The 23860-nt window shown below is 42.0% G+C and overlaps 1 protein-coding gene across 5 annotated transcripts in view; it reads right to left on the reverse strand.

The window, feature by feature from the left end:
- The window catches only part of pex5la (peroxisomal biogenesis factor 5-like a), a 113917-nt gene extending 109245 nt beyond the window's left edge, over positions 1-4672 (reverse strand). For 4 of the 5 annotated variants that reach the window (XM_026159994.1, XM_026159991.1, XM_026159990.1 and 1 more), the window contains exon 1: positions 4206-4284. In XM_026159994.1, coding sequence (XP_026015779.1) covers positions 4206-4226 — 21 coding nt within the window. In that variant the 5' untranslated portion in view covers positions 4227-4284. Of the gene's footprint in view, positions 1-4205 lie in introns of all 5 variants that reach the window. The other variant, XM_026159993.1, reaches the window with a different exon arrangement.
- Positions 4673-23860: the final 19188 nt, after the last annotated feature.

Consider the following 23860-nt stretch of genomic DNA (forward strand, 5'->3'; position numbering starts at 1 on the left):
ACATCTCATCTCAGTCCCTACGAACGACTCTACTCTGTGTCTCTCCTGAATGGCCAACTTCGCCACCTTATAAGACAGTAGTCTCATATATATTGAAAAGTTAGAATGCCCTGATACCATCAGACAGTGAGAGAGACCATGATTTTAACAACCACTGAGACTCTTAAGAAAAAATAAATGGTGAATAATAAATGTTCAGGGTTTGAGGGGCTGCTAATCTCCTGAACATCCATAATGTAACGGTTTGTAAGTGTTACAGTAGTTAGGACGTCTACAGGTTTCAAGCCCCGCTACATATTTTCAACAAGGAGAGCAGTACTGTCTGTGGAGCTTTTGTTCCAGCCGGATGCCACCTGATTTCACTCATTATCCTGGCTCCTGAAATAGTCAGGCCTATTAAATGGCTCTTAATCAAGACCATGGTTCATTAAATCAAGGAGACTTTAAAATAGTGGAAAAAGCTTCCGGGAGTCCTCTGCTGTCCCTCAAGCTGACCGCCACAGCTGTGGGAGAGGCGCTGATAAAAACCTTACAACAACAACATTAAGAGTTTAACATACATGAAGTACAGCCTGATTGATTGCACAGCTCCGACCGATGAAAGGGTGTTTCAGGATGTTACATGCATGCTTGCATACGTTCTCTTGCTGGGTTGTGATACCCTGACGCTCTTGTATGCTCCCTTGTTTTTTCTGAATCTGTTGATTCATTAATATTTTTAAGTTCTCCAAAAGGTTTTATCCACTAAGCATTGTTTAAATTTTCAGAGTAGTTATATTTGAATATTCTAATATTTGTGTTTAATAGGATATACAGGTCATCCGATTACCACAATTTATTTTTACTCAATTAAATTTTATTTAAAAAGCGCCAAATCACAACAACAGTCGCCTCAAGGTGCTTTATATTGTAAGGTAGACCCTACAATAAACCCAACAATCATATGACCCCCTATGAGCAAGGACTTTGGCGACAGTGGGAAGGAAAAACTCCCTTTTAACAGGAAGAAAGCTAGGGATGGGGTGAGAGAAGGAAGACGGGATAAAGACATGCTGTGGAAGAGAGACAGAGATTGTGTGATTCAGTGCAGAGGTCTGTGGTCTATGGTGACTGGAAAGGAAAAACTCAATGCATCATGGGAAACCCCAGCAGCTATTGCAGCATAACTAAGGGAGGATTCAGGGTCACCTGGTCCAGCCCTAACTATATGCTTTAGCAAAAATGAAAGTTTGAAGCCTAATCTTGAAAGTAGAGATAGTGTCTGTCTCCTGAATCCAAACTGGAAGCTGGTTCCACAGAAGAGGGGCCTGAAAACTGAAGGCTCTGCCTCCCATTCTACTTTTAAATACTCTAAATACTCTTTGCATTTGAATACATGAATATAGCTCTGAGAAAAGCTTTTGGCTGATTGCACTGAGAAGAACCCAAAAATACAAAGATATGCGCCATGCTGTGACAAATAAAAGACAAGGAAATGAAATGCAAACTAAGAAGCTTTCACCCAAGACAGCAAACTGTATGAGTAAATCTAGTACACGTCTAATACAATATTGATGTGAATGACTGTGATCTTAAGAGACTTGATCTACTTCTGATCAGCGAAAGCATCCATCTGAGATGCTCCCCGAGGGCCTTGAAAAATGGTAATCAAATTACGTAATCATGTTGCGCTTAACAGAGCAAACATCTAAAGGCCTTGGAGCGTCGCTTCCATTAAGCCAGTATGTTTTATACACACAGTACACGCACTAATTAGATATACTGTAAACACGAATACCAAAGCAGCTAAAGCCAATTCAGCGATTGCAGTGTACAAATTGAAATGTTCTCATGTAGTTTGATGAAGAATGGGTGTACTAAATCTTAAACTTTAATAAATGTACTACTGTATACAAGTGAAATATGCAGGGAAGTAACAGAAACAGTATGTTTTGTAGCTTTTTGATAAAGATGAGCAGCTGTTACACACCTTTGGTTTACCCTTCTCTTAAAGGTAAAACGTTTCTCGATGTCACGTTTTATACCATAACACGCAAACACACATTTGTAACTGCCTGGATGCTGGGTGTTATCATTACCCATGTGTTTAGGGTTCATTTAGGGGAAAAAGAATAACTGGAAAAAAATAGCAGACACAAGTCCAGCATTGTATTTCTGCCAGCAGCTCTCTGCAGACCACAATCCTCAACAGCCAACCAACACTTGGCATCAATCATGAGACCATGCACAGGCCAAAATATTTGATTCATCCAATAATGTTTCATTGTGTGAATATCCCCTGCACTTATGCAAAATGTGTTTATGGAAATACAGAAAGCCTTGGATTAAACTGCACACTGGCCCGCACATGCTCCGCTTGTCCAGGTCGCAGGGAAAGGAGAAGGTTATCAAATAAGAAATGGTAAGATGGAAACTGGACATTCTTATCTCGCTCCCCAGCCAGCTGCCTCCTGAGCTGCAACATTCATAAGCTGACAAATCGTGCTGACTGACAATTGTGTAATAAAGGAGAACTTACAAGTGTAGCTACTTTGGGATAGGAAATCTGATAGCTCTGACTGACGGATTTCCTATCCCAGTAATGCATCACAAAGTGTGTGCAGTGTGAGCTTCACTTGAAATTCCGGCGACCCATTACGCCCAGTGATTTCCACCTCCAGCATAAATTTGGAGGTCACATTAGGCCTGTGAAATGCTTGATGCAAAAATGAAAATGCAAACATAACGGACGTGCACTTCATGTTTTACTGACTGTGTGTGATACAATTTAAACTGTTATGAAGAGCGAACAACTCTAAAAGTGTTCCACGTTGATTAATTTCTGCAAAAAAGCGCTGACAAATGTGCATATTAGCCTCTTCTCTTCGAGGAAAAACAGTCCTCCTTTATGCCCAAAGAAGCCATGCTATCAGTTCCAGTGTCTCTCCGACAAGAGTCTGATAGTGTTACCGATTTAGATAGCTCAGATTTCATATGCTCTCCCAGAAGCAAACACTTTACTTCAAGGAGAAAGGGATGGAAAAATAAATGTATCCCTTACACAAGCGGATGTCAAAGCAAAAATATTCCCATTACTCACTGCTGCTAAATAACTTCCGTATAATCTCTTAGAAAGCACAGTGTTTTGTTACAGCTGTGATCTAAACATGGCACAGAGTGTAATGACTTGCGTGCATGTGATGAAAAACACAGAAAGTGTCTGACAACTGAAACATGAATGTAACAGAGAAAACTTTGATTCAAAGCACGTGATTTTCTCCTTTTTAAAAAATCATCCAGTTTCTGAGGTTTTCCGCTGACCCTCCCATAACAAACACGTCCGTGGTCATCCAGGCAAGAACTGTTGGCATTTTCAATGAATACCGCTGCTTGAGTAATATATCATGAAATATTAAATGTTGGTCTTCAAAGCTCCCGAGTACTGACTCAGGACTGCTGGTCTTTTATTACATAATCAGCTGTCTGGAAACGAATGTATCTTTGTCAAGCAGCCGTGTAAATTTCACTCCATGTTTATAAAGCAAAGCAGAGGCTAACATTAACCGCAGAGGAGGGGGTTACTGTTTATGTGACAGCGTGTGATTGTACCGCACGCCACACATGCAGCTGTTGGAAGCTGCTCACTGTAACCCTCCGGTCTCTGCTGAAGTCAGAAAGCTGATCGTCGTCAGCTCGCCTCGTTTTAACGTCTCAGATGAGTTTCAGGCTCTTATTAAGAGCTGACTGAAAATTGACGTCAAATTGCGTGACGTCACGCGAGTGATTTGTTGCGATGTCACGGGCTGCCTGGTTAAACAGACGAGGTTTGCCTCCTGTTTACCTTTGGCACGCACCTGCACTTGCAGTTGGCGCGCCACAGTGCCCTTCACTCCCTCCGTCTCCCCGGTGATTACCGCAGCTAATGAAGGCTGTAGCAGACTCGAGTGCTGGACTAAATTCACGTATTAACAGCCTCTTTGAGCAAATTTCCCCCCCAAAACTTGAAGGGCCCGCATCAGCAGACGTCTCTCAGGTAAATACGGCGTCAACATCGAAACAGCAGTGCCTCGAGATTACTAAACCCACAAGGAATGAAAAAACAAAACAAAACAGAAAAGCTCTTAACATGAACTACAAATGCATCCAAATCTTGTTCATTTGTTCCATCACAACTGCAACATTTCGTTTTCCATCTTAATTGAGACGTGCACATCCTGCCTCCTTACCTGTAAATGCCCCTGGTACATATTGAGCACACAGTCGGTCGCGGCTCTCTCCGTCACTGGATCTTCCTTTTACACTTCTTCCCGGCTTGTATGGGGCGCACAGTGTCAAACTCCAAGTGTGGACATCAGAAGCCGAAGGAGAGTTTTTGGACTGGAGGTCCAAAAAGGAGCAGACAGAGCGGAGCTGTCCTCTCCTCGGGTGCTGAAGCTGACACTTTGCGCTCATCCAGGATACCTCAGCGCGCTGACACACACGGAGAGCGACGCCGGACGGCACTTTCTTTTCTTTCCTGGTTTTTTAATACTTGCAGATTCCTGAAATAGTCCTTACATGAAAAACACAAACAAACAAAAATAAAATTCTCTCGAGATTCAAGTCTTCATTCTGAGCGCGCTGGCGTTTTCCTTTCGGTCTTGCTTTAAATGTTTTGACGCTCCTGCTGGGCTCTCTCTTCTTATAGCGCGCTCCTCTCTCCTGCTTCCCGACTACTCCCTCTAACCCAGCCCTCTGGTGCCTCCCCCAGTGATGACGTGCACAGCTCTCGCTCGCTCGCTCTCAAGATCGTGTTCAGGAAATTTCAAAAGTTCACAGGCGTAGAAGAAGAATTTATAGCAGAAGGATTTTGTCATGAGCAAATTGATTTTAAAAACGTTTTATAAGCTTTTATAAGCCTCCCGCTGAGAAAGCAGCTGAATGACACGGTTAAAACACGCAGAGGAAACAGCGTCTACAGAGCGTGACATCTGCGTGCGATGAACCAATTAGTTGCCGTTTTCACTCGTTTTAATTAGTGGAAGCCACAATTCAGTGATCAAAAACAATGGAGACATGTGGTTTCTTAGCAACGTAGGAGATCTATATGTTTAAAGTATAGCCCACATTACTGTCAGTGCGCGTGTTTTAATCTCACACGTACACACGCATGTATGCAGATGTTTTCTACTGAATAACAGAATATCAAATACACAGCAAGCTTTTATTTTATTCTAAAATAGCTCACTGGGAGCGGAACAGCTCCAGATTAGTGTATCAATGACAAACAAACAAACAAACAAACAAACAAACAAAAACACGGATTCAGATTAGATCTAACGGGGCAATGGCAACTTTGCCTGTTTTCATACCTACATGAAAACATATGTAGGTCTACAATGTCTTGGTGGGGGTGGGAGTTATGTATTATGAGAATTTCAACAACACTTCATCCAGAAGTTCAGCTTCTGGTGAAAATTTAGTTAATTTCTTTTTCAATTTGCTGATAGCACCTCGACACTCTGGAAGGATTTTTGACCTTTTCTCTTCTCTGACCAGCTGGAGCAGGGCCGCTTTGTGTTCTGCACCTAATAGCAAAACATTTTCCTCTATTCTTCCTTTCCTGCAAAGTAAACACACTTTGCCAGTGTCAGCTGGTACTGTGTCCCCCTCAGTGGAGTCACACAGCTTGTTGGGTGCAGACTGAGAGTGAAGGAGACTTCTTCGTATATCCAGTGAGCCACACATTTACACCGAAGCTATTGGGATGCATGAAAGGATTATTTTGGAAAACAATTCCTAACATTTAGTTTTGATACACAGGGATATATTTTTTTTAGCAGTTTAATCAATACTTTACCTTACTTTGCAGACGTGTAGCAAAGGATTACTGATGTGGAGTGCACCACCATCTGGACATCTGGTGATATAAGCACTCACACTGAACATATAGCTGAGCAGAGCCCTCAAAGACATGCTTTGCTTCAAGATGCAGCTTGAGAAACCTTAGCGAAGTAATCGAGTCACATATCAAAGCAGTAAAGCATGCCCATCTTTTTGTGTATCTGCCTGTCAAGAGATAATCTATGTAAAAGGCAGAGGGATTCTTAAATTATTCCTTCCACCCCCTGACTATATTCTCAGTTGAGATAAGCAGAACAATATCCCCACTGTACATCGTGTGGGCTGAAAGCTGCTTCCCCCTCCTGAGTTGTCTGACAGTCTGCTGGAATCTCTTCAAGGCTGACCCAAAGCGTAGCTCTACGACCTCGCTGAACTCCTCCCACGCCTGAGTTTTTGCTTTGACAACCATTGAAGCCACAGCCCGCTTGGCCTGCTGGTCAGCTGCCTGCAGAGTCCCACAAGCTGACCGAGTGAAAAAGACTCCTCTACAGCCTGATGGCTCTTTTTACCCCTGGTGTACACCATCTGGTTCAGGGGTTGCCGCTGCATGAGCACTAACAACCTGAAGGCCACAGCTCTAATGTGTCCTCACATTTGGAGGCAAAAAGTAAAGTACTGTTAATCTTACAATACCCAATGAATGAGAGCACGTACAGCATGGATGTCAAAATGATTTTATAGCACGGACCACGTACAGCCCACTTTGATCTTAAGTGGGATGGGCCAAAGAAACGGTCCTTTGCGTTAGTCTATGAATGTTTAAATAATTATTTCAGTGTAATATCAGAAGCCATGGGGGAGATCTTTATCAGTGGGAAATGTTATAAAACTTATGAACATAAAGTTTTCCAGTGCCATCCGGTTGGAGTCTTTGCCAGGCCAATTCTGGCCCCAGGGCCTTATGTTTGACACCCCTGATGTATAGGAACAGAGTAACAAGTTAGTGCATTTACTCACGTATTGAACGTAAAGTATTTCTATGTAATGCCACATTTCCACTATATTTTAGGTGCAAATAGTGTACTTTGTAGTTTAATTTTAGTTCTGATTTTTGCCTCCCCTCCCACCTTTCTCCTGATCCTCTTCATGTCAGCAAATTTTAAAAACCCTGGAAACTCCCGTGATTGGAGGCGCTGAGCACGGTCTAATCATTACATCCTGTTTCCCTGGAAATGTTGTTGAAGCTCTGCTGTATCTGAACATCACCCAAAAGAACTGGAATTAACTGTCTTTGTGAAACGGCCCAGGATCTTTTGAGGGCAGCAGAGGCTTGTGTGGACATCAAACCAAACACATCTGTAATTATTAACACACTGTCCTTTAATAAAGGTGTAAGTTGTTGCTTTTCAGAAGCTCTCACTGTAATTTGCTGTGCAACAACACCAACACATCAGTCCTGTCTTATTCTTCATGCTTCACTACATTAAAAAAATCTAGTCTAAAGTCAAGAAAGCACGATTATTACATCCTGGGTCTTTATTGTTTACCAAACGTACACAGACCTATTTTTAAAAATCGATATATGATCACAGATTGTAGTGTTTTATCGAGGAGTCATATTGTTATATATTTCATAATGGTGCTCACATGTGCACGTGCTGGCCTTTAAATCTATGTTTAGATTAACAGAAATGGTGAAAATATTATTAAAGTTAACAAGAAGGGAATTACTGCTCTTTGGCTGGCCACTTATTTCAGTCAAATTGAAAATGAATTGTTTTATCTGCTTTGGATAATTACCAGCTACAAAACACAGCTAAAGAAGAATTACAATAAATACTGAGCAGTACTGCTGTGATTTTTTAATGAGACGTACGGACTGAGAATGTTGGAAAGTGGGAATAAAAGCGTAAACCAAGTTTCATGTCAGTGACACATATACATGCTTCAGTGTTCACACAGGTGAATTCGACCATGGTGCATCTCACCCCCCAAAAACAAACAAAGTCTTTTGAACACTGACTGATTTCTGGTATAATCATGACGTCACTGCTTTGCTTTTTGCCAACAGACATCTCGGCTCATTCTAAGCAGACCAACCGCTTTGGACCCTCTGACTAAATTTGAATCACCATGCAGATCCTCTAACTCATTGGGCGTCACCGGCGGGGCGGTTTTTGGTCACAGCTTTTTGGAATTATCCACTTAGTGTGGAGAATATAGCTTGATGATTCAGGTATTAATTAACACCATCATCAGGTAAAAACTCTTTTTTTTGTTCAGCTGTAACTTTAACGTATGGCCATAAATACTCAATGATAATTATTTCTGATATTCTTTTGACCATCATTGCCCACAAAGCTATTAAAAGTATAAAAGGATATTGGAAGTGCGTCATTTGAATTCATGTATTCACCCCAAACCATAGTTAAGTCTTTACCTGGACCACAGATGGTGAGACAAATGACTTAAACAGATTCGGTTTGATAAGCATTTGACTGGGATTGAAACACAGTTTCAACACCGAGCATGAAATTCTGGGCAACATGAGAGCTTTTGGTGATTTGCAATTATACAAAAGTGTTATATAGATTTTATTCTCATAAAACCGCAGCCTGCTCCAATGCAGACTTTTAATAAAATAAACACCAAACTGAGTCTCAGAAGTTCACGGAAATATGTCGGATTGGATTGACCTCCAGAATCTCTGTAAATTAAGGAGTGACTGAAATAATGCGAATGGATGGCGAGATCAAATGCAGCTGGCACATTTGACGATCCCATTATTAGCAGGGCTCGACCTATTTTTGACCTGAGAAATGTGGTGCTTAAAAATTAAAATGTCCATTATACTCCATATATCACTTGTTTGGTGACAGCTGTTTCGCTGACGTCACAGTTGGTGACACCGAAGCTGAGATAAGGCTCCTGGCAACTAGTGCAGCTGAACCTGTTGTGGACACACGGGCCTGACCAAGGTTTTATTTAACTGGTTCATTACCAGTACAGGAGGAACTTATCTCTCACGCTAGAGGAAACAGTGACACTTGCTGTCAGGCGTACCTGCAGTGTACCATCTCCATCCATCCATCCATTTTCATCCGCTTTGTCCGGGGCCGGGTCGCGGGGGCAGCAGCCTAAGCAAAGAGGCCCAGACCTCCCTCTCCCCAGCCACCTCCTCCAGCTTATCCGGGGGAATACCAAGGCGTTCCCAGGCCAGCCGAGAGATATAATCTCTCCAGCGTGTCCTGGGTCTGCCCCGGCGCCTCCTCCCGGTGGGACATGCCCTGGAACACCTCACCCAGGAGGCGCCCAGGGGGCATCCTTGTCAGATGCCCGAACCACCTCAGCTGGCTCCTTTCGATGTGGAGCAGCAGCTGCTCTACTCTGAGCCCCTCCCGGATGGCCGAACTTCTCACCCTATCTCTAAGGGAGAGGCCAGCCACCCTTCGGAGGAAGCTCATTTCTGCCGCTTGTATCCGCGATCTCGTTCTTTCGGCCACTACCCACAGCTCGTGGCCATAGGTGAGGGTAGGGACGTAGATCGACCGGTAAATTGAGAGCTTCGCTTTTACACTCAGCTCCCTCTTCACCACGACGGAGTGTGCAGCGTCCGCATTACTGCAGCTGCAGCCCCAATCCGTCTGTCGATCTCCGGCTCCCTTCTCCCATCACTCGCGAACAAGACCCCGAGATACTTGAACTCCTCCACTTGTGGCAGGAACTCATCCCCGACCCGGAGTGGGCACTCCACCCTTTTCCGGCTGAGAACCATGGCCTCAGATTTGGAGGTGCTGATCCTCATTCCCGCTGCTTCACACTCGGCTGCGAACCGCTCCAGTGCGAGCTGGAGGCCCCCACCCGATGAAGCCAACAGAACCACATCATCCGCAAAAATCAGAGATGAGATTCTGAGGCCACCAGAGTGAAAGCCCTCCGCCACTTGGCTGCGCCTAGAAATCCTGTCCATAAAAATTATGAACAGAACCGGAGACAAAGGGCAGCCCTGGCGGAGCCCATCACCCACCGGGAACGAGTCCGACTTATTGCCGGCAATGCGAACCAAGCTCTTGCAACGGTTGTATAGGGATTGAATGGCCCGTAGCAATGGGCCAGACACCCCATATTCCTGCAACACCTCCCACAGGACACCCCGAGGGACACGGTCGAATGCCTTCTCCGAGTCCACAAAACACATGTAGACTGGTTGGGCAAACTCCCATGCACCCTCAAGTATCCTGGAGAGGATAAAGAGCTGGTCCAGTGTTCCGTGACCAGGACGAAAACCGCATTGTTCCTCCTGTATCCGAGGTTCGTACCATCTCATTGCCTATAAATCCAATCACACATTCGGATCTCCACTGAAGTACTCGTCAGCCGGTAACTCATTACTCTAGAAATAATTTCCAGGCGACCAGTTGCTACATAGCAACAGGCCACAGATGCTATCAGTCAACACAGCTCTGCCCCTCCTGTCATGATCAAATAGCAATCGCAGCTCTTCCTTGACTATTTGTCAGTCTTTGTCATGCGTGTGTGTTTTTGCTGTGCAGCAGTGATGTCATCATCCAGCTTTGTTTGCTTCGGAGAGGCCCGACCTTCACACAGTGTCACCCTGCAATCGGAAAGTGTGGTTTTGCAAACAAGTCTATTAGAGGTGTTGATGGTTTGGCCTGAATGCAACCAGAAAAACGGCACTATTTCCTGGACGTGTTATTTTAGAAATTCAGAGAATCGTTTTTTCTGCTGCATCACAAACCTAAATATTGGACTTCTTAATCCAACGGCTAAAAACTACTTGCATCGTCCGGTCATCTCAGGCAAAAATGTGATTTCTTTTGATTTTACACATAATGTAACTAACACACTAACTCCTAATCTGCTTTTTGGAGGACAAATCATTAGCAGTGAGCCGCGGAGCTGCAGAGGAGAATGACACAAAGCTAATGGAGCAAACAAATGATGTCAAACGATGTAGAGCGGCAGACGCTTTGTACCAGTTTACACTCCAACAAGCATGTTTCCCTCTGAGGCGCCGCTGTTCCTAAGCAGACAGGAACACGCTGAGGTTTTGGTAAATGCACTGTTTAAAATATTATTAATGAGTTAGTTAAGGTAATCAAACAAGCTGATATTTAGAAGAAAGCTCTTTGCCAGCCGGCAAATATCACTATAACACAAAATCCGCAGATCTAAGCACGTTTTCCTCGTTTCTCGTACTACTACGATAATAATAATAATGATAGTAATAAAACTCTGTTTTCGTTTTGTGTGTGAAAAAATTTGGGCCTACGCTTTATGACTCTGCATCAGCTCATTGATGTTTGAATGAATGTATGTTAATCATTTTTAAGCCCTGCAGAGGATCGGGTGATATTTTTACCATGACACATAATATAACTTATAAAGTCAACGTTTTAACTAAAAGGTCCAAACTTCTAACTGTGTCCTGAAGATAAACGGGTGAAGCTTCTTCCAGTCATTTCAACATCCAGCTGTAAGTAGAGTAGGAGATAAGCTCTCACTCTTTTAATGGTTTATTGGCAGTAAGGATCTTGTTTCTTGATTAAGCAAATGGTCTTGGATAACCATGACGTACTGGAATATTAAATACCTCGTGTTAGCTGTATTCTGTGCTGTGGTAAATTATACCCTTATTTCCAACTGCAGCTAGAAATCATAGACAAGATAAGAATCAAGCAAGGCTAATGTTGCAGAGAAGCATCCGACCTGGTAAACAAAGGCACTAGTTAGGAAAAAATACAAACTGCACAGATTAAAAAGTGCCGTCTGAAGTTATAGCTCTTTTAAAAGCTTGCTTTCTAATTTTTTGCAGTTAATGCCAACCCAGGGCTTTCGCTGTGGTGACTGCGAGGATGTTTGATTCTGTTTATAGTGTGAGAGTATTGAGATGTTTTCTGGAGACAAAGACTGAAACTTGAAGGCAACAAATAATCACATATGCTGTTCTATATTTTTCCACGTGAATATCATTAACCTTCTAAATCTGCAACATTAACAGTTTGGGTTCTTTTTGCAGAACTATTGTGGAAACTTCACAGTAAATCTTACACTCGCCGTCCCGTCGGTCTTGTCCCGGCAGCTCGGGTCTCTTGCGTGCATCGTCGGCCCCTGCTGACTAGATAATGCTCCCATTTCTAAACTACTCACCCTGCAGTCTTCTCTAACGTTGGGCTATCACTGCGTCTGAATCTTTAATGCCCAGATGATATGTCCACAAAGCAAGTAGCCTGTTTAAATATGTACCGCATCCAGTTGTTCTGCCAGCTTCATTACCACGGTTATTTGTGCATGGCATGGGATTTATAATTTATGTTTCTCAAATATTCCCTCAGATGAGCAGAAGCGTACACAGAAATGCAAACACACACTTGTTTGTCCGCCGAGCTACTCCAGATTAATCGCACTAGAAATGATCACATGGAGAACTATTTATATGTATCAGTAAACGCATTTTCTTGCTGAACATAAAAAGTAGATCAAGGGGTCTGCAGCGCTTTGATACGGCTGCCCGCTGATTGTTAGGGTGTCTAGGATGCAAATCCAGCTGTCTGTGTTTGCTGCATCTGGTTGTCTGGTGGCCGATAAAAGCAGGTTGCATTCACTGGCCCACCGAGCTGTGAGTGCCTTCAAACAGCGTTGACCCCTCAGTGCCTCCTCTTTTATCGGTGTACTTTACTGTCTGTGGCAAGGTCACTGTAGCAGTATTGATTATTTGGATTTTATTAAGCGTCCCCTTCAAGTAATGCCAGAGGCGAACAGTTTGGGAAAAAACATGTACAATTAGAAGACCATAATGGTTTTGAGTATAAATGGAAACTGGATTACAAAGGGCTTTGCAGTGTCATCGAAAAGCGCTTGTTTTCTACATGAGTATGTATTTTTTGGTAAATTGTACATACAGTAAGATCATGTTCTCACTGGTTAACGTTAGGCATCCAAAGAAAGATGTGGCAGTTCCTTGATATGGTGGTCTAGTGTACTCACCTCTCACCTTGGAATGGACTCAGTTCCCTTTTGACCTTAAATGGGATTAGCTGTTTACAGTCAGGGGATAACTGAGGAATGGAGGCTATGGACCTGATGGAGTGGGGAAATAGAGCTCCAGTTGCTGATACAGTCCCAGCATTCAGTGTTGAATGCTCAATGGGAATAAAGTCAGATAGAAATTCTTGCTTTTCCTTTTGAGGTTTCAGCTACTGTAAACCTTCCTCTGTTCCATATTTATGCCGTCATACGCTGTGCACCATAGCTCCAGATGAGCAGCTGCAGCAGGCTGCCATCAGCCATGACTTCAGGTGAAGCTCATCTTCATGAAATAAGGCTCCTGGCAACTGATTCACTTCAATAATTCATGACACATGCATGATAGCTGCGACTGCTGGATGGGCAATATCACAGAGATTCACTGCAGTTTATGGAAGTGGAGACTAGCTACATACCAGTTAGCACTCAGCTTACACTTCCTAAAGGCTAATTAAGTGACACCTCCCTTTTCAGTGATGATAAAAACAATTTTTAGCTGTTGGACTTGAAAGATAACGGCTAAAAAAATTAGGTTTAGTCCATTTCTAACCATTCCTAACTTTGGCAGGCTTTGAATTCTCCTGAATATAATAAAGAAAACAAGGTTGTGTACCTGCATCTGTATGAAAGCAGCAAGTCTGTTCCAGCTGAGACAGCGGCCACTCTGCTATATGATAAATTAGTCAGTAACAAAGTTTCCAGTGCAGCCGTTGGTATCTTCGGTAATAAAGCTGTATGAATAAATCTCTAGATTAGCACACTACATTAATATCCTGCTGACCTTCGGTGGCTCTTCATCAACACCAACCTTTCAGCATATTGCACTGAGATAAGCAAATCACTGCCTCAAACGACGCTGCAGTTAAAGCGCAGATTAAGTGCGCTGTTTCAAAAGCACAATTAGAACAACATTCAGAGTTTTCCAGCTAATTTGAAACACTGGGAACTGCTGATTGTAAAACTCATGATGTTGTAATGACTATTCACACGTCTTGTGTTTGGGAGCAACTAGTTACATTAAAAAACTGTGAAAAGATGAAGTAAATGCTGAAAGTCTGTAGTTACAGTTAGTGACCCCCCCCCCACCAAAGGTTTAAATGTGTCAGTTTATTTTGTTCCTGTTGCTTTGCATCAATTCAGAATCTACGATTGTCTTTATTATTTCCAAACAATTTATTGGGACCAACCTCTGGCACCATGAAAATGACTCACAACAAGAAGACTCCTGGTTTGAAACTGTCAGCCTTACCGTGGGGTTTGATGCTTTTCCCGTGCTGATGTGGGCGCGAGTGCTTCCTCACACAGTCCAAAGACATGTAAGTTGTATGTTGTGTTAACTGGCTGCATGAATGGCTGTGAGCGTCTGTGTGTTAGCCCTGCAATAGACTGCTCACCTTTCTAAGGTGTACCTGGCCTCTCAGCCCATCACAGCATAGACTCCAAGCCTGGGTTGAATTTGATTTGTGCTCCTCCTCATTTGCCAGTAAGTCCATGCTTTTTGTTATTAGCACTAGTCACCAGAGATGGGCAGATTACAGTAACGCGTTACTTGTAACGCGTTACTGTAATCCGATTACTTTTTTCGAGTAACGAGTAAAGTAATGGATTACTATTGCAAAAACGGTAATTAGATTACCGTTACTTTCCCGTAGGAACACTGCATTACTGCGTTACTAAAACCGTGATTTTTTGCGAGAATGTCTCATGACAGTGACGTAAGCGAGTGCGACATTCGTGACAACAGCTGTGTGCAGATCAACAATGGATCACATATCGAGTGCAGAGAGAGTATGAGCGTGCAGCGTTTAAAGCGTGGAAGTACTGACCTTACTTTGAGTTTGATTCCATAAAAAGTGACAAAAACATTAGTGTCCATCGTGCGTGGGAAGAAAACTTCTTTTTACAGCGAAAAAACCCCTAAACTTCCAACAAGCACCGAGTAGCTACGACGTAATGGGAAACTCACAGAGAAACTCGCGGATTCTTCCACTGACCGCGGCACACCTGCACCAGGGTAACCCTCCGCCTGCCCCACTCCTGCTTTACAGGTGAAAATAGAGCAACAGGACCGCTGAGTCTTTGACTTTATTTATTTTCTGCTGTGTTTTACTTGCATCTATTTGAAAGACTGAGTGTAAACACAAAAAACATTTTGTTTTATGTGCTGGAATGTGCAGAAAATAGGTTTCAATGTTAAACTAATCTCTTCAACTCAGAGAATGTTGCATATAATTAAATGTTTGCTTGATGCATAAAGTTAAAAGATTAAAACTAATAAAACAAGTTTTAAAAAGAGACTTTTCCATTTGATTACATTTTGTATGATGGATCATGTAGAAAAAGTAGAATTGGGCTGAAAGATCTATCGCTTTATCACCTACTCAGGTTGTAAATCGTGTTTTTAAAAAGTAACTAAGTAACTAAGTAATTAATTACTTTTGAAAATAAGTAATCAGTAAAGTAACAGGATTACTTTTTTGGGGAAGTAATCAGTAATTAGTTACTGATTACTTTTTTCAATTAACTTGACCAACACTGCTAGTCACTGGCTGTGACGTCAGTCAAGAGCTCCTTTGAGTCCTGGAAATTCACCGAAATCTTTCTTCTTGAATCAGGTAAGTCCCTGAAGGCCACTGCTGAGAGTAAAACGCATTAACCAGGAGTAAAAATGAGCTCAGTGTCCACATCGATCTAATGTCAGATCAATGGAAACATCTACAGCATGTAGATGTTTCCATTGATCTGGATTCATTCCCAGAAATGAAGAAAAGAAATACATTTACTTTAAAGTAACGGAAAAATTACTTAAATTGTTGCAGTTTTAAAGGGGTAACAAGTAATCTACAACATATTATGTGCTTTTCAAAAGCAGCTAATAGTCATAGGGAGTGACTTACTAACTTAACGAACTTATCAAAAGTTTGTTGTGTGATGTTTCTCAGCAGGGAGTCGCTACGTAGATCCACACAAAAGCAGCAAAAAAGTACAAAATGTGTTTGTGTCCAGAATATTTAAATATAATATAATAAACCTGCTTCTAGCAACAAAAGGCTCCCAACAGAAAATGTCTAATGTCACCATGTTCCACTTACTAAAATGTCTAAATTGAACTGCACATTTTTTATTTAATGAAAATGAACCGAAACTTCAAAAACTGTGTGGCACCCCTGTAACAGCAGAGGTTTTCACAGTATTTGATCTGGAGTAGTCAACGTGTGCTAACGCAACCAAGGAGGAAAGACATCAATAATGACTGTAAAGAAGCGACTGTTGCTGTCTCTGAGACCAGGAAGGATTATATGACCCTTTCCAAACCATCAGAAGATTATTTACGAGTGGGAAACATTGGTGGCTGTTGCCAGTCTTCCTGCTGTTGTTCCAGCACGAGGTCAGACCGTGATATAGTCCCAGAATCTTCAGAATACCCAAGAGCTCCATGTCAGACTCTACGGGGCTCATTTAGCATTTAAATATTAAAGATAAAGACTAAGCGAGTATGGTTTGTTTGCAAGTTTTTCCAGGAGAGAACCTCTTCTCTGAACACAGCAGCACAGCTTAGCTTTACAAAATTGCATCTAAACAGACCACATGACTTCTGTAACGATGCTTCTGGGACAGATGAGACCAAAGTGCAGAGATCTGGCTGTGCTGCACAGCACAGCATACAAACACGTCATCCCAGGTGATTTGGCTGGTTTAGCAGCCACAGGACTTGGGGGCCTTGCAGTTACTGAGCCAACCATGAACCCAACTGTATATTTTGGGATACAGTTACGCTGAGTAACACCGAGTCAAATGTGAGGCCATCTTTCCGACTTACAATCTGGTTAAAAAGCTACGGTGGGAAATTAAGAGGCTGCGCATAAATGAATGCCTACAAACCTCGATGATGAAGCAAAGGTGTAAAGAAGAGTGAAACCAAATTCCTCCACAACAATGTGAAAGACTAATGAAGTCATACATGCTGCTAAAGGTGGATCATGGGATGAACTTGGTTCTTCACACACTGCTTCTGTTTTTGCCTCAGTTAAACAAATAGTGATACTGTACAATAAATACACCATGCTGCTGTTCATCCTGGCAAGGACGAGGTCATTTTTCTAATCATATGTAAAATCTCTAAAAACGGCCAAAGCAGTAGAGGGCCCTGCAACTCATTTTGGGTTGGAGGCTTTCCCTTGGACTTGCTGCAGGTCAGTAAGAGGGCTGTGTGAGTGTTAAGTTTTCGCAATTTATTTTTTGTTGGTGGCAATTTTTGTTTTACTGTGTTTACGAGGCAGCAGCTTATATGAAGTGGGGGAGAAAGGGGGAAATTGCAAGGTATGAATGCAGGGAGAACCAGTTGAATTAATATCCTTTAATGTAAATGAAGTTCTAAATCCGGTCAAAAGAAGTAAGATTTTGTCTAAATTAAAAAGGGAAAAGGCACAGGTTCCTCCAGGAGACCCACCTGAGTCAATCAGAACATGATACACTGAGAAGACACGGTTTTAAAAACATATTTTCGTCTTCATATAAGGGAGGCCCTAGGAGAGGAGTTGCTATACTTATTTCAAATACAATTAATTATGAACACATATCAGAACTACAGGATGGGGAGGGAAGGTTTATAAAAATTACGGACAAAATTGAAGGTCTGGAAACGACTTTTATAAATGTGTATATTCCTCCAGGAAGCAACTGGGCAGTATATAAACAAATATTTGATTTAATGGTGAATTCACAAGGTCTGGTAATCTGTGGAGGTGATTTCAATATGAGATTGAACCCTAAACTAGATGTGTCTGGAGCATCTATTAGCTCAGATGCTCTTACAAAAAAATCAAATCAATTGATGGAGGAATTGGGGATAATTGATGTTTGGAGAGAGTTCCATCCTAAAAGCATGGAACTCTCTCCAAACCCACTACTCCTGTCCAGTTATCTCCATCATTCCCAAAGAGGGTAAAGATAGGACAGCATGTAGCAGTTATTGACCGATTAGTGTATTAAATTTGGATTATAAACTATTTACAGCAATTTTGGCACGGAGACTCAAAAAAATTTACAAAATACACCTGGATCAGTGTGGTTTCATCCGACAGGCAAACAGTGGACAACATTGTTCCCTACATGTTATGGAACAAATAAACAGAGGTGGGGTGTGGGCAGTGTTGGTGGGACTGGACGCTGAGAAAGCCTTTGACTCAGTCAGATGGCTTTTTCTTTACAGGGTATTAAAGACTTTTGGTTTTCACAATAAATTGATCTCAATAATACAATCCCTCTATGATAAACCAAGGGCTTGGGTGAAAGTCAATGGAGATCTATCTGAATCACTTACTCTAGAAAGAGGGACCAGGCAGGGCTGTCCGGTCTCACCACTTTTATTTGCACTCTATATTGAGCCTCTTGGTCAGTTTATGAGAAACAATACTAAAATTAAAGGTACCGCCGGTGAAGAACAAAAAGTTGCAATGTTTGCAGATGATGTTTTGGTCTTTTTGAGGGAACCTGAAGAATCATTTGAGGAGTTGATGTCCTCTCTATCCGACTTTGGAGAAGTGTCTGGTTATAAACTAAACACAGGTACACAGGTAATGACACTAAACTATACAGCATTTAACAATTTACGAGATAATTATAATATAAATTGGGAAGCTGAAACACTTGAATACTTGGGAATAATTCTAACTAAGAATATTTCTAATCTATCACAAGTAAATTATGGTCCCTTGTCACAGGCCATAAAATCCGATTCAGATTGATTGATTCTTAAATTTAAATTCAAGGATATCAGCAGTGAAAATGAACGTACTCCCAAGACTCCTCTATTTATTTAGAATTTATTTATTTAGCCTGTTGAAGTAAGTCAAACACAGTTTGGGGAATGGGACAAATGGATTTCGCGCTTTATTTAGCAGGGGAAAAACCAAGAATTAAATTTAGTATTTTACAGTTAAGCAAGGCAAAAGGTGGGGCAGTGCTCCCATGTTTACAATACTATTATTATGCATCTCAGGTCATCCCCCTGCTGCAATGGTGTAACCCTAATTTGAAAGCTAAGTGGAAATCCATAGAATTCAATACAACCCCTAAATTTTTGATTTGATATACCTTTATCAGGCCCACAAGGGGAAATTTCAACTACAAGCCTCAATTGCGGATAAAAAATTGGCAGACGGTTTAGAAGGTAAAGGAACATGGATAAGCCACACTCTAGAAATATGGAATAAATTGATTAAAATATGTGGTAGTGAACGAATACTAAAAGAATTTAGATGGTGTGCTTATGACACAGATTTTAAACCAAATGAAAGTGATAAAAGATTTCAGTCCTGGATAGAAAGTGGACCAACAACATCCCTTCACACATAAATGGACACTTCAGAGTTTCCAATCTTTACAAATAAGAAATGGCCTAAGACAAGTAGATTTCTTCAGGTTTCTTCAAATGCGGGATTATTTTAACAAACATTGCAATATCCCAGGTTTTTAAGGTTTTTAAGATAAAATTTGATATTAATTTTGTAAATTTTTACTTGGGCCTGGTTGCTGGCTTGGTCCGAACACAAAGCTCTTACAAGCCCTATTAGCGGCAAGCAAAAAATCAATAACCGGAAAGTGGCAAATCCAACTCCGCCAACACTTGAGGATTGGTTTGATGCGGTTTTTGAAATATGGAAAATGGAAACATTGACATTCTTTTTAAAAATTCTAAAAGACCAATTCTACAAAATATGGAATAATGGATTAGCTCTGTGTCCCCCATCCGCCCTGAATTTAGGTGAGACCAGCCCTGAATTGGTGTATCTCCCATGTATTGTACAATGTCAGGTCGACCCTCCATAATATGTATTGAATGTACTTTATGTAAATAAGTTAAACATGCTGCATTATGTATACACTGTCAAGCCACCGAGTTCACTTTTCGTTACTGAATGTAAAACAAAAGGACTAAATAATATTAACGCACTTTATTGTAACAAGTCCTTTTTTCAATAAAGATATAATAAAAAAAACTGCCAAAGGGTGTGCTTTTAATTATTTCATCTGTTTTTCTACGATGACTATATTACAAACCAGGCTACAGCAGCATGAAACATCTCAGCAGGCTCCCTTTGGTAAGTCTTTTTCTCATTTCTTAATTATTTTTGTCAGCTCCAGTGAGATCCCACCGTTAAACGTGCTGAACATCTTGTCATTGCAGTTTTGCGCCACTGTGACAAACAGGTTGGCTCACACGTGAAAGTGTCCTGTTAGTACCAATGAGCAGTTAGTCATCCCTGTCTGATATCTCCCTCCCTCTGCTTCCTGTCTTACTTGCCTGCTCACAGCGATGAACAGAAACCCGACACCTTCAGAACGAAGGGACCGGCGATATGAAGAAATGAGGTACGAGACAGCATCCACAATCAGGCAGTTAACTGCTGCAGGCTACCAACTACTACCTAAATGACACGCAGCTTCCAACTCTTAGTGCTGATGCACATGCACCGCTCCTTTCACCGTCCTTCTGTACACCTCAGGTAACATCTCCAGGCCACAGCTGGATTTGCAGCTGGTTTGATCTCAGCCTGTTTCCTGTTGATTTCCGGGCAAAAACAGAGAAAGAAATATCAGCTAAAAATATACTTTAAAAATAATGATGATAAAGTGATTGTGGGTTTTTACATGCATTCTTATGACATAATAATATAAGCCAGCAATTTGTGTTTTGAGTTGGATTTAGAAAAACAAAAACAAGTAACATTTGTGCCAAGTTCAACACAGATCATTTCATGTCCAACCTGTGTGACAAAAAATGATTACATTTAGCTCCCCGAGGATTAGTCAGCAGCGGGTTTTCTTCTCCTCTTGTGTAAATCCCATCAGAGCTGGCTGCATGCCCGGTGTGTGTTTCACAGGCTGACACAGCGACGGTGTGGTCATCTCCCAGTGCCACCTGTCAGCGATGACAGCCAATAACACGTCCATGACCCCCTCTCTTCAACAACAACAACACGCTTGTATAAAAAGCCTTCTGGTGATAAATACAGCAGAAACTAAACCCTAAAAACGTCAATGGTGACAGATTTTCACAGTTGGTTGTGTTAGGTTTTGTATTGTTGATTGTCATTTATGCTTAAAAATATCTACTTATATATGCTTAGAGTTTTATAATTAATTGTAGATTGGTAGAGGTTTGATCCTTAATAGTCTGCAAACTTTGTGTGCATTAGAGAGCACTCTGGGAGCACGAGAGAGGCCGTACTTTGTCTTATTATTTTACGGTAGGATTAACGTAGCTACATCTGTTCTAGTCTAAGTGCTTTTTGTTTAGATGAACTGCTGGACTTCCTCACCGTGTTATCTAGGGTGAACCATCTAGGGTGAGGGGGAGACTACCCTCTTCCTGACCAAGGATGTTTGCTTTTGTGCTTTCATGTTATATGACCCTTTGATCAGCAGTACCCCCCCCCCCCCACACACACACACAGTATTCTTTGTTCACATGTACACCTATGTAAGATGCTATATGTTAATGACCCTATGCATATTCATGTAACCACAATAAAAGGAGTGCTATGGGGAACCTGGCTGAGAGTCTGATGGAGGTCAAGTGGTGGAACGACACTTGGCTCCAGGCAGGTCTCCCTCATGCATGAGTAACAAGAAGAACTTTGCCTACTTCGGGTCTTGCTTGCTGTGTAATTATATTGTCCTCAACATTCCAGCGAATAGGTTCAAGCTACAAACCTATCAGGTTGAATGTCAAACAACTAGTTTGTTTCTATGTCACATGCTTTTCCTCCAACTGGAATCAAACTAGCAACCATTTGCTTTCCAAGTAAAAAGACTTAACCACTGCACTTGATAGCTTCAGAGTTACAAACCTGCAAAAACCGCAAAGATGGCGAGACAATCTTCCCAAACGCATCCAGTCGTGTCACATAAGCTTGGCCAGCTTTGAAACTGACCTTGACTGAATACCTGCACAGAAGATTGTAGTTCCGGCTGGAAGTCTGAGTGTGCCAGCATGTCGCTGCTGCGTCGCTCTAGTTGCTGTGACTCTGTTGTTCCCATTAGAGCTTCTCAGAAAGATGCAAAGAGCCTTCATTCACATGGAGGGATAACAACTCTGAAATGAACTAAAGACGATGCTGAGAAATAGTATAGTGAGATTTTCACAGGATGGTAGTATCGCAGTGATACTGCGCAGGTAAGATGTCAGGTGACATCATTTGTAAATATTAGACTGAACATGTTTTTAGAGGATTGAGCACTGAGATGTTATCGATTCTTCTTTTGTATAAAGTCCTTCATCTCATGGATCATGAATATTGTTTAATAACACATTAAAAAGTACAAGTTATTGCTTATAGTGCACAACATCTATAGAATTCAACTGTAATATGAGCCCTGAGTGCAAAATGCCAGCCACACAGGTATATTTGGTTGGAAGTAGAGATAATTTATTTGGCCTGCAGCCAATCAGTGACCTCATTCAGGAAGAGGAAGCTGCAGCTGAAAGCGATTGGGCAGCTGGGTAAATGGACTGTATAGCGCTTTACTCAGTCCCTATGGAGCCCAAAGCGCGTCACACTACATCCAGTCATCCTTCACACACACGCACTGGTGATGGCAGCTGCATTGTAGCCACAGCTGCCCTGGGGCGCACTGACGGACACTGGCGCCACCGGGCCCTCTGACCACCACCAGTAGGCAACGGGTGAAGTGTCTTGCCCAAGGACACAACGACCGAGACTGTCGGAGCCGGGGCTCGAACCGACAACCTTCTGATTACAAGACCAACTCTTGACCACGATCGCCCCGGTGACAGTAATGTTCACCCTGGAAGCAGATGTTGAAGCAGCTGTAGTGTGGGTTTTTTTTTTTGGATGGTTAACAAAATCCTGCGTATTTCAGAAGTGATCCAATAGCTGGCACACTAACCAAACAGCAGAGCTCCTGTTTACACAGCACATGTTTGCTCCCTGTTGTTAAATCTGAGTTACGTATGTATCTGTTCTCAGCACTCTCCATCCATCCACAGCGGACACCGCCTGTCTACTGGGAACTTCACATTTCCTCAAGGGCATCTTAACACTGCCGTGACTGATGGAGAGCGTAACCCGACAGTGTTATTATGTGTTTCACTCTCTGGCAGCTGTGTGGTATCAGAATCAGCACAATCCAGTGCTGACCCACCACACCACAACAGCTGGCTCATTTCTGTGCTACAAATGGCTCTGGGGATTTGGACGTGCACATCTGGCACAGTGGTAAATTCAGCTTTTTCTAGACCCATTCATGTAGTCTTACAGGCGGTTTAATTTAGTGTGTTGGTTTGCTTGCCTGTCCAGCAATTTATTCTGTTGGTCTGTACCGAGATTTCCTGATTAAATGAAGTTCCCCAATGATTCCTTCTAATTCTCTGACTTTTTTCTGTAGCGCTACCGTGAGACTGATGTTTCTTGTTGCCAGTGAAACGACATGGACTAATATGAAGTCTGGTACACACACTTAGTCCTAATGAATTTCTTTATTTTATTTCTTAAGGACATGACTTTCAGAGACTGTTCCTTTGCTGCAGGTTGGGTTTCTTCAGGTCTGCCTCTTCTTTTGTCTTTCACTTGTTCACTTGTATAGACTGCACACTAAGTTTGCAGCTTTTAGGGAATCACCTTGTTGGTGCAAAAATTATACTTTATGCCTGTCAAACTGTGTTATCATTGGCATAGATTCAGCTAAATAAATGTGCTTTTGTGACAGGTTGCTTATAAGAAAGTGCCCAGTGATAAAATGTCATTTTAACTGAATTTCTTTACTAAGATGTTGTGTGTAGACACAACACTGGTTCATCCCTTGTGTTGGAAAAAAACAACTCTGACTGCTTTGAAGCAAAATACAAAGAAATAAGTGTTGGACTATTGGAAAGTATTCATAATTAAATGCTCCCCCCCCCCTCTAGTATTTAAAGCTGTAATACTTTTCATCACGCCATCAGGATAATGCTGTTTCATTTTTGTCACTGGTGCAGATCTTCTGT

The sequence above is a fragment of the Astatotilapia calliptera genome, chromosome 23, assembly GCF_900246225.1.
Source record: "Astatotilapia calliptera chromosome 23, fAstCal1.2, whole genome shotgun sequence".
NCBI lineage: Eukaryota > Metazoa > Chordata > Actinopteri > Cichliformes > Cichlidae > Astatotilapia > Astatotilapia calliptera.